Genomic DNA, 13248 nt, shown 5'->3' with positions numbered 1-13248 from the left:
GGAAAAAAATAAAGGCATGGAAGAAGGTGGGGTGGTGGGTCGGCTTATCCGTGGGCCAATGTCTAAACTTGACAGTTTTATTGAACTAAAAATTGCCAGCCTCATGATACTGTACATGTGGCAACTATTTCCCCCTCTTTGTATATCTGACCATATTCCCTTATTGTCAACTCGTAAAGCATAAGCATTTAGTATTGTTTATTATAAAACATGTATTCTGAATTAGCTTTTTGAGGACACATTTGCTGCCTGGTATGTATTTTCATTCCTTCTTTTAATCATTTTTGTTGTGTTTGGATTTACACCTTTTCTCAGCATAAGATTAGTTATGTGGCCTGGTGGAGGAAGAGCCTTGGAAAACCCTAGTAAGAACTACCAGCCAATGAGAAGCTACTGGCAGCTTTCTCACATACCTACACTGGCTGAGTCTGAGACTCAAACCCATGCAGACAGTGGTGGGATGGCAGTAATCGGAAAAGGTAAGCACTTTAGACCACTAGCCTACCCATGGCTCCCAAGATGTTATTTTCAAGGATTTTTCAAGTTTTAGTAATTGGTAGCTGTATTTGATAGCAAATCAACATTATTTGGATAAAAGGGAAAGACCTCTATGGAAATAGGCTTTCTGTAAATTGGTTCAGTTGTTTTTGTGAAATTTTTACAAGGTTGTTTTGATGTTTAGTCATGGTAGCCATATTGGATGGCAGACTGGCATAATTTTATACAAAATAAATGACATTCATGCTAGGTTGCATTATGACATGTTTGGCTGAACTTGGTCCAGTGCTGTTTGAGAAGTTGAAATAGCTAATGTTGATGGATTCATTAGGATGACACTTGCTCAATACGGGGCCATACCTTACAGCCAAACAAGCTAAGAAACCACCCACCCCATAAAAGCTCATAATGGGGTCATATGAAAATTTCTGAACCAGTGTACACATTCATCAATCATCTCAAATCTCTGTTTCAGATCTATAATACTACTAACAGACCGATATAGGCACAGGATGACATAATCCCTGCCTACCTAGGATGAAGAGACAGACATGCACTGCATGACATAATCCCTGCCTATCTAGGATGAAGAGACAGACATATGCACTGGGTGACATAATCCCTGCCTATCTAGGATGAATAGACAGACATATGCACTGCATGACATAATCCCTGCCTATCTAGGATGAATAGACAGACACATGCATAATCTCTGCCTATCTAGGATGAATAGACAGACATATGCACTGGGTGACATAATCCCTGCCTATCTAGGATGAATAGACAGACATATGCACTGGGTGACATAATCCCTGCCTTCTAGGATGAAGAGACAGACGTGCACTGGATGACATAATCCCTGCCTATCTAGGATGAAGAGACAGACATGCACTGCATGACATAATCCCTGCCTATCTAGGATGAAGAGACAGACATATGCACTGCTTGACATAATCCCTGCCTATTTGGATGAACAGATGCATCGTCACAGGATGACATAATCCCTGCCTATTTTGTTTTCAAAAAGTGCTACCACTTCTATCATGCTGGTCATGGAGACCACATTGTTATAGCTAGATGCATGCTCACAAAAGACTTCTAATCAAATGAAAATCTGTATAGACAAGATATCAAAGATATGCTACCAGATCAAAACATCACTGTTTACACCATTGAATGTTTATGTAATTGATATATAAAAAGACCAGATTTGTTATTTTACAAGATGAAGTTTGAACTTTAGTAATCAAGTACCAGAAAATATGATGTTGTTGTTCTGGGTTTAAGATGAGTTTTCAGTGCAAAATTGGCTATATATGGCAGCCAGTATATCTCTGGTGGACGAAGAATCTGGGAAAATCCAAGTAAGAACCACTGATCTGTGTGAAGCAACTGGCAAACTTTCTCACATACCCACACTGGCTGAGCTGGAGACTCAACCCACATGGAATGAGGTAAGATGGCAGTGATCAGGTAGACCGCTCAGCCACATGCCTCCCCCACCCCTGAAAATGTTAACTTCATGTATTAATGCTAGTGTATTATATACCTGGATAACTATAAGCACTCACACAACAGTAAATTAAACTGAGGATTACTGTGTATGTATGGATACTGTGTGTTTATGTGCATGTATGTCAGTATGTGTAAATGTATATATGACGCTATGGGTATACATGTATGTATATATGTCACTATGGGTATACATGTATGTATAAATATCGCTATGGGTATACATGTATGTATATATGTCAGTATATATACAAGTGTTTATTAGTTTTGTGATATAAATCATGTAAAATTGAGATCTAAAACTTATTTTAAAATTGAAACTTCAAAACAGCCAAATTTTCCAGTAAATTTTTAATCCAGATACAAAACAAAACATCCATGAAAAGTGCCTAATCTATCTGATATTCAATTCTTTCACTGCTTTTAAGTGTTTATTCTCGATTCCTGAAGGTTGCAAATATATCAACTTCTTGTCCTTTATATGAATCTTCGAGCAGGTCCACAAGTTTCATCACTGTAGACTTCAATATTTTATAGACCTGAAAATAAAACACATAGCATGATTTAATTTTGATTAATTTTCTGATTAATTATATATCTGCCAACTTTTGACATGTGACAAAAGGGCCATTTAAAAAGGCTGGTATCTAGCTCTGATAATTTAAACACGTGTTAGCAGACATGTACATATACAAATAACTTTGTAAGCTGATGTTATATGTTGCATCAACTGTATGACATGTATGGTAAGGACACTTGCTTATAATGAACAAACACTTTGTAAGATTAATAATGAGGCTGGTCATTAAAGATAAACATGTGGTCCTTCCGATGTTTCTTCTTCAATCTTAGAATATCACTACTACATTGCAAATCCAGCCCTCTCAGGTTACAAGGTTTAACTATGAAAACCCAACAAATATCTGCCCAAACAGGTGGCAGGCAGAATGATCTACCCTTCATACAGGCAATGTCCATGCCAAATAGCATGCACTCTCCTGAGATATCACAAACCATGTTAAAATAGGCATGTTTTTGTACTTACCTGCATGGGTCTCAAGTGCATTGTCCCAAATTGGGACATTGGTAACATTTAATAGCTTTAGTTTGTTGTGTAGATAATTTTTGTTCTTCAGAAAACTTGGTTGCAGCAGTTATTGTAGTCAACACTGCACGAGTATTGTTGTATCATTTCCGCTTTGTTCAGATACAGGTAATTGTTGGTAAAGTTCATAGCATCCAGTTCAGTTATTAAAGCCTGTATAGCAATTTATTATATGCCCATTTCCCCCCCCCCCCCGTTAACTTTACATTGTCAGAATCGTTCAGTATTACCCGATACTGAACTTGCGTGACAATACACATATAGCATTCATGTGCATAAAGGAACTACTTTCTATTGTAAACAAGCAATGGACGCAGATGCCAGCAATTTTGATTTGTACACAAATCACTTACACTCACGTAAGAGGTTCTTTACCTTGTGTTTGTTTAAATTTGTTTCTGAATAAACTAAAACAGATATTTCGTGGACTGCCACATACCAGCTGCTTTGGCACAATCTGCGTTGATAACAATGTTACGGATTTAGGCTAGCTACATGATACATGATACGCAAGATACTAGGTCCTTACAAATAACATACAAGTGACAAGTCATATACTCTCTTTTTTAGCTGGCGATAAGAATGGCAAAATAAAATATACTTAGTTTTACATCCTAAATTTCCTCAAAATGTATTTTCTTAATTCTGCAAATCCGAATTACATGAGCCATGTCATAGGTTTTCAATCTGGATTACACATTTTGAAATTGTGCTGTAATTTCGATGAAAAGTGCAATTACATCCTCCTTACTGCACTCAAAATGAAATAAGCATTAAATTCCATAACGTCTTTTTGATAACTGCAATTGAAAGACTTATATTTTTCCCACATTATGATTTCAAACATTCAATGACAGAAACAGAAACACATTTGCAGATGTAAACACACTTCTCCCGCGCCGTTTCAATCCGATGTATTTGATGTATAATTTGCACAGATGAATCCAATCCAAAATCACAAACTTTCGTCGAATCGAAACAAAATACCAAAATCGATTCATTCCAGATCAAATGGAAAAGTTGCAATGTGCATTCATTCACAATATGACTGCAAATTTCAATTTTAACTAGACACGCCATTTTCTTTTGAAAGTTATGTCGAGCGTGCAACTAAGTTAAAATTGATCTGGCAAGAGTTATGTGCGCAGTAATAATGCTGATTTGTGTGATGGTGAATATGTGCTTGTGTATTTAGTTTGGAATGCGGCCTACATTCATTTACGTTGTTTATTGTAGTGTAATTTGTTTATATAATTAATTCTTAGGTAGAAGAAAAAAATGAGCATATAATAAAAAGGTTACTCGTTTTGTCAGAAGGATATACTGCACTCCCAAGGTCATGCAGTATTCCATCCCAAAACTCTTTCATAGTTTCCCATACAAATGCAGTAACCTATAAATCTTGTGCCACAAAAGACTTCCTGCATCATATGCCCAGTTCAGTGCCCTAGTACCCATGTGGATTCAATTCATTCAAAGGCCTATGCCACTCAAAGGGAGGACTTAATGATCATCTTGAATTTATCATATCCTAATCAGGATGTACTGCAAATATGGTTTAGCTGACACCTTAGACAGTCTCTCAGACTGTACAAGAGGTGTCAGCATCACCATATTCTTCAAGAAAAGAAAAAGTACATTCAAAAGCTTCATTGTCTATGCTGGACCTAACAATGACAGGAGAAATCTCTGCAATGAGCGAAGAAGTCTTTCACTTGTTACCATCAGAGTTTTGTCCATCTCCTCCTATTCCATCAACAGCTTGGTCCAGAGTTCCAGCAATGGCTGATATGCTAACCAAGAAAGATGAACTGGCTTTTAAAACTGCTACCATAGTCTGGTTGAGTGGTTGACCTATTGGGTTGCTTACAAAGATGATTGCAGCTCCCTAGTGTCAACAGACTTTTTGCAGTGATGCTTACCATTAAATTTTAGTAGATTAGATAAAACTTCATTAGTTTATCAAGCAGACACCCCAGCAGTAGACAGAGACATTGCAGGCATCAGAACCCTCAGTTCAGATGGATTGGAAATCCTTTAATGACACAACAGTTAGTCTGGCTCCATGTTGAGCTTAGCCTGAATGTTGGCCTTCCAAACACAATTTATCCTCTCCCATCACGACTCCCACTGGACATGCTTGGGAGTCGGTCTTTCAAATAGTGCCAGTACTAAACAGAGCTGCACAGCTCACACTGGCAAATACCTTAACAGCAGTAACAAATCTACAACTACCAGAAAGAGATGAAGTGCTCTCCACCTTTTTAACAGACCACCACAAAACCAAGCTAAGACTGCATCACTGAAAGAGTAATGCCTCACTTTTGGCCCTCTACATACATGACACCCAACCATGACATTCTTCAAGAACACTCGGGGAGCTATATTCCTTGTCACAGTCCTCCTCAGCTTTTGATTCCTTATCAACAAGAAAAAAATCTGATCCCACACAACCTCACCATTATTTTCACTTGAGTGTGGAATTCAAAACACATCTCTCCCTTATGAAAATCAGTACAAAAATAGTTTAAATTCTTACACAGAATAGTCTCTCAGCCCACAAATTCCCCTCCCTACTGAGTTTACTCAAAGCAGAAGTGGACCTCTATTTCCATACCAATTTACAAGATAGTGTATCATGTCCCAGTAGGTTGAGACTTTGCTTCTTGGAGCAAATAATACCAGTCTCCATGCATGTAGGGTCCCATCTCAGAAAACCAGATGCAAGCAAGCAGACTGAGATGATTATCTCCTTCCAGCATTCAGGAGGCCAGTGGATTATGACTGACTCAGGATCGGGTACAGTATCCAAAGTTGAAAGTTTGTACCACTGTGAGCACAGCAGACTGAGACAATCATCTTCCATGAAGCCAGTGGAGTATGACTGACTTGGGATTATCTATAGTATATCAATATCATAGAGCATTTCATTGTTGGCAGGAGCAGCTACATTGGAAAGAGCATTCTCATTCTGTCCAGTTATCTCAGAATTCAAGGGGGGGGGGGGAAACCAAATCCCCAGACCTCTGCATTCTTGTCTGATTTTCTAAGATGGTTTCATGAAAAAATATAAATATAAGTTCATCATATTTCAGGCAGACCAAACATGTTGGCAGACTCACTGTCCTGAAAGAATCAACTAATACAAACAGACTAGTTACTCTGTCCCTCAGTTTTCAGTCACATAAATACCCACTGTGATCAAGCACTGGTAGATCTTTTTGCAACAAGGTGGAATGCAAAACTCCCAAACTTTGCCTTGCCAGTCCCAGATCAGAAAATCCAGGCAGTATTTCCAAAAGGTTTTGATACATACACTTATCCTCAAACATCTCTGAATCCAAAGGTGCTACAAAAACCATGAGAATCAGAGTGTCACTTCATCTTGACTATTTCCTCGAGTAGTAAATATACTAAATAAATGACTTAATAAATCTGACAGTGGAAATCACAAGGAAAAAAATATATATCTCATCTTCTGCTCAAGCAACCAAGATGCCAAGCATATCATCTGAATCCAGAGTTACTGTTGAACCTGCTTACATCATATTAAGCAAGTCCTCAAGAACTAACAATTCTCAAAAGTCACGGAGAGAATTGCTTAAAGTGAGAAGGTCCTCCAGTTTGAAAGCGTATCTCACAATGGTATGCGCAGAACAAATTTCTCCACTTGGGGCACAGGTACCATAAATAGTCTAAATTTCCTCCCTTGGTTCTTCAAAGAGAAACAACTCCAATACCATTCCACAAGTAATGACTTGTGTCATCACGGAAGAGAGGATACAGGACAAAACAAAGACCACTCTGATCTTCTGGCAGATTTTTATTTCATAGGTCCAAAAGTGTTGGCTCTGAATCTGGCTGAATCACTGTTTGAACCACTCCTGAGAGCTTCACTGGATCACCTCTTGAATAGGACCTGTTTTCAATTTGTAATAATTCCAGTTTTTATCAATGAAACAGATTTTCCGCAATACGACTGGCTGTAAACGGCTACATGATACTGATCTGGATTTTTTTTACACACTGATAAATTCTGAGACTACTTTTGGTTTTTGTACTGTTTGCAATATAAATTAACATTGCAGGCACGTCATTGTGAAACGATTGTTTCATCTTTTAAATTTTTTATTCAGCAAAAAAATATAAATTATACCCTTTGTATACTTTTTCAAACATAATTGATTGAAATGCATTGTTTACAATTTGGCATTCATCTGCTACATAGCAAAATGGCCGATTACGGTGAATTTTCACTGCAATTTTCTGCTGAGTTTTTTTTAAAACAAATTCCTTCGGACTTTATTTACTTTGTGAGTGATTAGGTAACATTTACACATCGATAAATACCCAACCATGATCATTGAATCCTATAATAGCTACAGCTGACATAATCTGTGATATAAATGTTTTATCAGTTAACCAAAACCATCTACAAGCCTTACAGTATGGAATGAGTCATTGTGACTATGTGTGTGTGTGTGCACATGCATGTATGATTTGGATATTTAATGTAGCTTTAACAATTTGAGTCATATTGCTATAATGTCTGCAGTGTGGTAGATTATAGTAATGTCTAGCAGTGTTGCAGATTACTGTGATGTCTAGCACTGAAGCATCATGCTGAAGATATGTGACATCATGTCCCACCCAGTCATATTATCTGTTTGAACCTGTGACCTCCGACATCTGAGGTGCATGATCTAACCACTTAGGACACCAGAGCAGTCGATGGCTCAGTATTACTCATTGTCTAGAACAGGCTCCTGCTCATGGAATATCAATCTTCTGTAGTGAAACCTCTTTCTAGTCTGGAGCCTTTAACTTGGTCTACATGAGAACTTTGAAGTGTTACTTTTAAAGAGCCAAGCTGGTGGATATTTGAATTAGATTAGTTATTCATTCTGCATATGGAGAATTAACCAAAGATCAAACTTGTTACGTCTTTTGGCTCATTAAGTTAGGGCAGTTACAATAAATATTGCATTTCAGGAGCCACGCCATTCCATGACCATGTTATATCCAAATTTGTGTTATAGTGGGATCACACACACACACACACACACACACACACACACACACATATATATATATATTTATACATGTATGTATATATATATATATATACATGTATGTATATATATATGTGTGTATATACATATACATACATGTATGTACGTATATATATATATATATATATATATATATATATATATATATATATATATATATATATATATATATATATATACACACACACACACACACATATATACACATACATACATACACACACAATACTGCATCTTCCAATGAACCTATAGATACCTGTAAACAGTAAAATGTTAGGTAAAATGAAAATAAATGATGTATTCATTCCCTCAATTCCTTCAACAATTTTGGCTCAAACATCAACCATACACATTTATTTTCCACATGAGTTATTTGTATCTTTCTTTCTTCTTTGTATCTGATAAAAAAATGTCACCCAATAACAATCTTAAGCTTTTTGTTCAGTACATAGAGGATATTTGCTTTTCCTACATTATACATTTCATCATGTGGAACCAAAAACATGATATTTTAATAAGTTGTATGATATATTTATTACTTGATCATATAATACATGTGACTAAAGAAAGCGGTAGGATATGTTCGACAAAATCTGTCACAATAAATTACAGTTTTGTTAATTTGTAAACTATTTGACCCTATCTGACAATAAAAGCCCAATTTAGCAATTCATCACAATGGGCTTGTTATTGTTGTCAAGAAAGTAAGAAGAAATAACTTCATGGAGATGTGAATGATGTCTAATACAATTTCTTTATCAAAGATTAATTTCACTGTATGAAATGTAAGACAATTTCTATTTATTTGCTATAGCTCACAAAATAGTCATTTCTGTTGCTGCAGGTCCAACTTTTGTAGGCACACAAAATCAAGTGTCACATGACGTGTTAGGAAATCTTACATTTTCACAGGTGAAAATATAAAAATGAAAAAAGAATGAAAATGACTTTGCGAATAAGTCTGTATTTTACATTTAGATATATAATACATTTGCTTTTTGAGAGTGAGAAAATGTAATCTATGTATCAGTACTCTTCTCCTTCTTGTACAGACATAAGAAAATCTTGTTTACATTTGTTTCCATAAGATTTTGATTCTCTACATGTTCATCAATATAATTTGGAATGCAGAATTCTGCAAAATCTGAAAATAGTTGGCATCAATGTGAACAGCTTTTGAGAAGATGTTATTTAAGTTTTCCTTTTTTTAGAAATGGTGACCATATTTGCTGGCTGATCAGCACCATGAAATTGGATATGTCAAGATGCTTTCTGTCATACTTGGTAATTTTGTTTTGTGGTTTTTTAATAGTTATTTAAATGTTTTTGTTTATTTTAATGCCTGTCATACCTGCTGGTGGATTGGCGTCATATGGTACCAGTCTATATGGCCTTTATGCTAAGATGCTTTTTCTTAAATTTAAGCAGATTTTGCAATGTTCTTTTTTTTGGACTTTTTTCTTATTTATAGTAGTGGTAGATTAGCAGTATTTGAAAAACCTTGAAAGGACTTAATACCAATGCAACTGGGGCAGTACCACAAGTACCATGCATTATGGTAGTACCACAAGTACCATGCAACTGGGTTACAAAGTACCACAAGTACCATGCAACTGGGCAGGACCACAAGTACTATGCAACTGGGTAGTACCACAAGTACCATGCAAATGGGGCAGTACCACAAGTGCCATGAAACTGGGCAGTACCACAAGTACCATGCAACTGGGTAATACCACAAGCTCACTACAACAAAGTGAGTTAAACATGAGTGATAAATAGCAGATAAACCGATCTTAATTTCCATTAATGTTCATTAAATAGTTTCTGTTTACCATATATACTCACTTATAAGATACACATTTAAGGAAGGTGATGACTGATTGGATGTGGAGGTGTTCCGCCCAACTGCTAGGGTGTTCTAGTCACCTTCTGTCCCTGACCGGTTTTATTACTATTGTACTTCATAAGAGGGACTAATTTGGGTTGATTCATATATTCAAATGATCCTTTCTCTTTCTTTTTACCTCTTTGTCGCCAGTGTCTCTAGTGATGCCAGTGGAGCTGGTATTGCTACTGGTAAGGTCATGTGACCGTTGTTGTCACGATTTATTGTTGTAGCATCCAGGTTCTGAAATAAACCATTAACATGTAGCCGGGTTTTGGATACATACAGAAATTTGCAATATGTTGGTGTGAACTCCAAACAATTGTTGTGGTCAGGAGGTTTTCATTAACAACCCATTTTGAAGAACTGTTTTCTAGAAAAATCTGACTCAATAATCTTGCATGAGCTGATTGGGTTTGTTCATTTGGTGGTATAATCCAATCAAATGTTTGGCTCCATAGATACTCAGTAACAAACTCATCTTGCGAAATATCTTTAAAAACTCCTGTGGTATAAAAGCTCCAGTTAGTATTGGTAAGCGATGTTCATCGGTTATTCCAGTTCTTCCAGATGTTTCCTCTTTTATTTTAGTAGAGTTCGTAGACATAGGGCACTGCAGTTTTTCCTCTAGTGGTTAAAACGATCTTCTTTTCTTTTGAAGATTTTTCTCCAAACACTGCAAGGTCCTCTAATACCAATGTGTGTAATCTTGATATGTCACACTAAAGATTGGAGATGTTTCAATTTTGCTTCATAGTTAAATATTGGTAATATATTTTGCTATGTAACGGTTGTGTAGCAGAGAGATTGCATCATAGATTATGATGTATTCCAAAGCTGGGGAGCAGTAGAACATATGAATCAAACGGAATTATTCCCTCTGACGAGTTACAATAGTAACGACACCGGTCAGGGACTGGGGGTGACTAGAACACCCTAGCAGACCGGATGGAATGCCTCCACATCCAATCAGTCATCATCTTCCTTAAGTTTATATTCATTCAAAAGTGAAGGCGACCCTCTGCAGGAATATAATGTAACAGATCCCAAAATCAATGAGAGCCCAATGAGTCTATATAAGAGTGGATCAGTACTCTTACTCAGCTCTTCTAGTCTATATGAGAGTGGATCAGTACTCTTACCCAGCTCTTCTAGTCTATATGAGAGTGGATCAGTACTCTTACCCAGCTCTTCTAGTCTATATGAGAGTGGATCAGTACTCTTACCCAGCTCTTCTAGTTTATATGAGTGGATCAGTACTCTTACCCAGCTCTTCTAGTCTATACGAGTGGATCAGTACTCTTACCCAGCTCTTCTAGTCAATATGAGAGTGGATCAGTACTCTTACCCAGCTCTTCTAGTCTATATACGAGTGGATCAGTACTCTTACACAGCTTTTCTGCACATATAGTTGTCAGTAGAAATAAGATCCAAACAAAAAACGAAAACTGGAAGAACCAGTTACAAAATACTCAGCGTCTGCTACTACCATCCTATCAATTCCACTTAATAAAGAAACAAAAAAACAATTCTTTATAACTTTGTGAAATTAAAAAAGATAGATGACTACCTCCAAGAGTGTGGAAAAACATTTGCAAACAAAGTATCAAATTGCGAGACCAATTATTACAGTTTTTGCAAGAAAGTGAATAATTCTAAAATCTTTAGAAACACATTTACGCACCTCAAATATAAATCAAAATTAAGAAGGCACTGTACCACATGTAATGTCATCTATTTACTCCCCTGCACTAAGTTAAAAAATATGTGGGCAAGACTAAAAGGGAATTCCAAGTGAGAATAAAAGAACCTCCGAGGGATTCCCCGGTGTCGAAGCATTTTAATCCATCTCACCACAACATAGGTTGTGTTACATATCAGATAACAGAAATCATTAAATCTGATCCAGCTCTCTCCAGTAGCACTTTTTTATATATAGGAAAGATAGAGAACTTTTCTGGATATACCAGTTACAAACTCTACAGCTGTAAGGGATCAATATCTCTGTTTAAATGGGAATTCAGTCATTTTCAACTCACTTATAAGATAGTCTAATTGCCAAATGTATCGACCCATAATGCACTGCCAGATCTGGATCTTTACAGTTTGACTTGACTTAAAAGTGTGTATATACAGTGATAAATACATTTGTAGGATGAGGATTCCATATAACCTTCAAAGTATTGCCATGACGTAAATCACCTTCCCACAATATATGCAAAAAGATATTACAAATTTGGGTGAAATGAAATATTGGTATCAAACCATCTTACCATCATTTCTATCTTCTCATGGAACAGTTTGAATTCAGGAGTACCACGCATGAGGGCATGTATGCTTTTCTTGGCCTGACTCACTTGCACCACAGGTATCACAATTTGAGAGGAAAGCTCTGCTTTTTTCCTTTTTGGATCTTTTTTGGTGGAGGTGTGTTGCTCAGGCTGCTGTGTGTTTTTTACAAGAGTATCAACCTTCTGTCCCTTGTTGGCAGGCTTTGCTGGTAATGATGCCACTGGTGCAGATCTGGCATTCCTCTTTTGTGCAAATGGTCTGGGAGAAATAGCTGTAACAAAGTGTAGTTATAGAAATGTGTCCAAATACACCAATGCCATCACCTGTCGCAGTGTCAAAAACTAAGACTTGTCAATGAAATATGATACACATGTTTTTGTGACAATCTAGCTATATATATATATATATATTTATATATATAGCTAGATTGTCACAAAAACATTTTAAGTCACTCAAACATGAACAAATATAAAAGTTTAATGGCCAAGAATTTCAAGAACTGTTTTAATATTCATACATGCTTATGACATGAAATGTATAGTGCCCAACGACCATTGCTACAAAACCTGTGGAGTAATGTGTGATAGAGAGAGAGAGAGAGAGAGAGAGAGAGAGAGTGTGTGTGTGTGTGTGTGTGATTTGAATTTTTAACTTAGCCTAAAAAATTTCTGTTTTATTGCTATGATATATGCAGTGTGACAATTTATAGTGATGTCTAGCATTGGGGCATCATGCCGCAGACATGTAGCATCATGTCCCACTCAGTCACATTTTCCTGACACAAGACCGACCAATCGGTTAGGGACCAATCCTAACACTAACCTCTTAATGCTAGCACACGTTTTAAGGTGTGTAAAAGAATGACAAAATGTTTGTACAGCATT

The 13248-nt window shown here is 36.6% G+C and overlaps 1 protein-coding gene across 1 annotated transcript in view; it reads right to left on the bottom strand.

Moving 5' to 3' along the window:
- Positions 1-2346: 2346 nt before the first annotated feature.
- LOC149793090 (MYCBP-associated protein-like) overlaps positions 2347-13248 on the bottom strand; it is a 112389-nt gene continuing 101487 nt past the window's right edge. Inside the window, exons 19-20 of the mRNA XM_089968948.1 lie at positions 12346-12635; positions 2347-2549 (exon numbers count right to left, since the gene is read on the bottom strand). Coding sequence (XP_089825074.1) covers positions 2442-2549; positions 12346-12635 — 398 coding nt within the window. The 3' untranslated portion in view covers positions 2347-2441. The remainder of the gene's footprint in view (positions 2550-12345; positions 12636-13248) is intronic.

Source organism: Sinohyriopsis cumingii, chromosome 8 (genome assembly GCF_028554795.1).
Source record: "Sinohyriopsis cumingii isolate HCF-2022 chromosome 8, ASM2855479v2, whole genome shotgun sequence".
In the NCBI taxonomy this organism is placed as follows: Eukaryota; Metazoa; Mollusca; class Bivalvia; order Unionida; family Unionidae; genus Sinohyriopsis; species Sinohyriopsis cumingii.
This window is presented reverse-complemented; position numbering and strand designations above follow the sequence as displayed.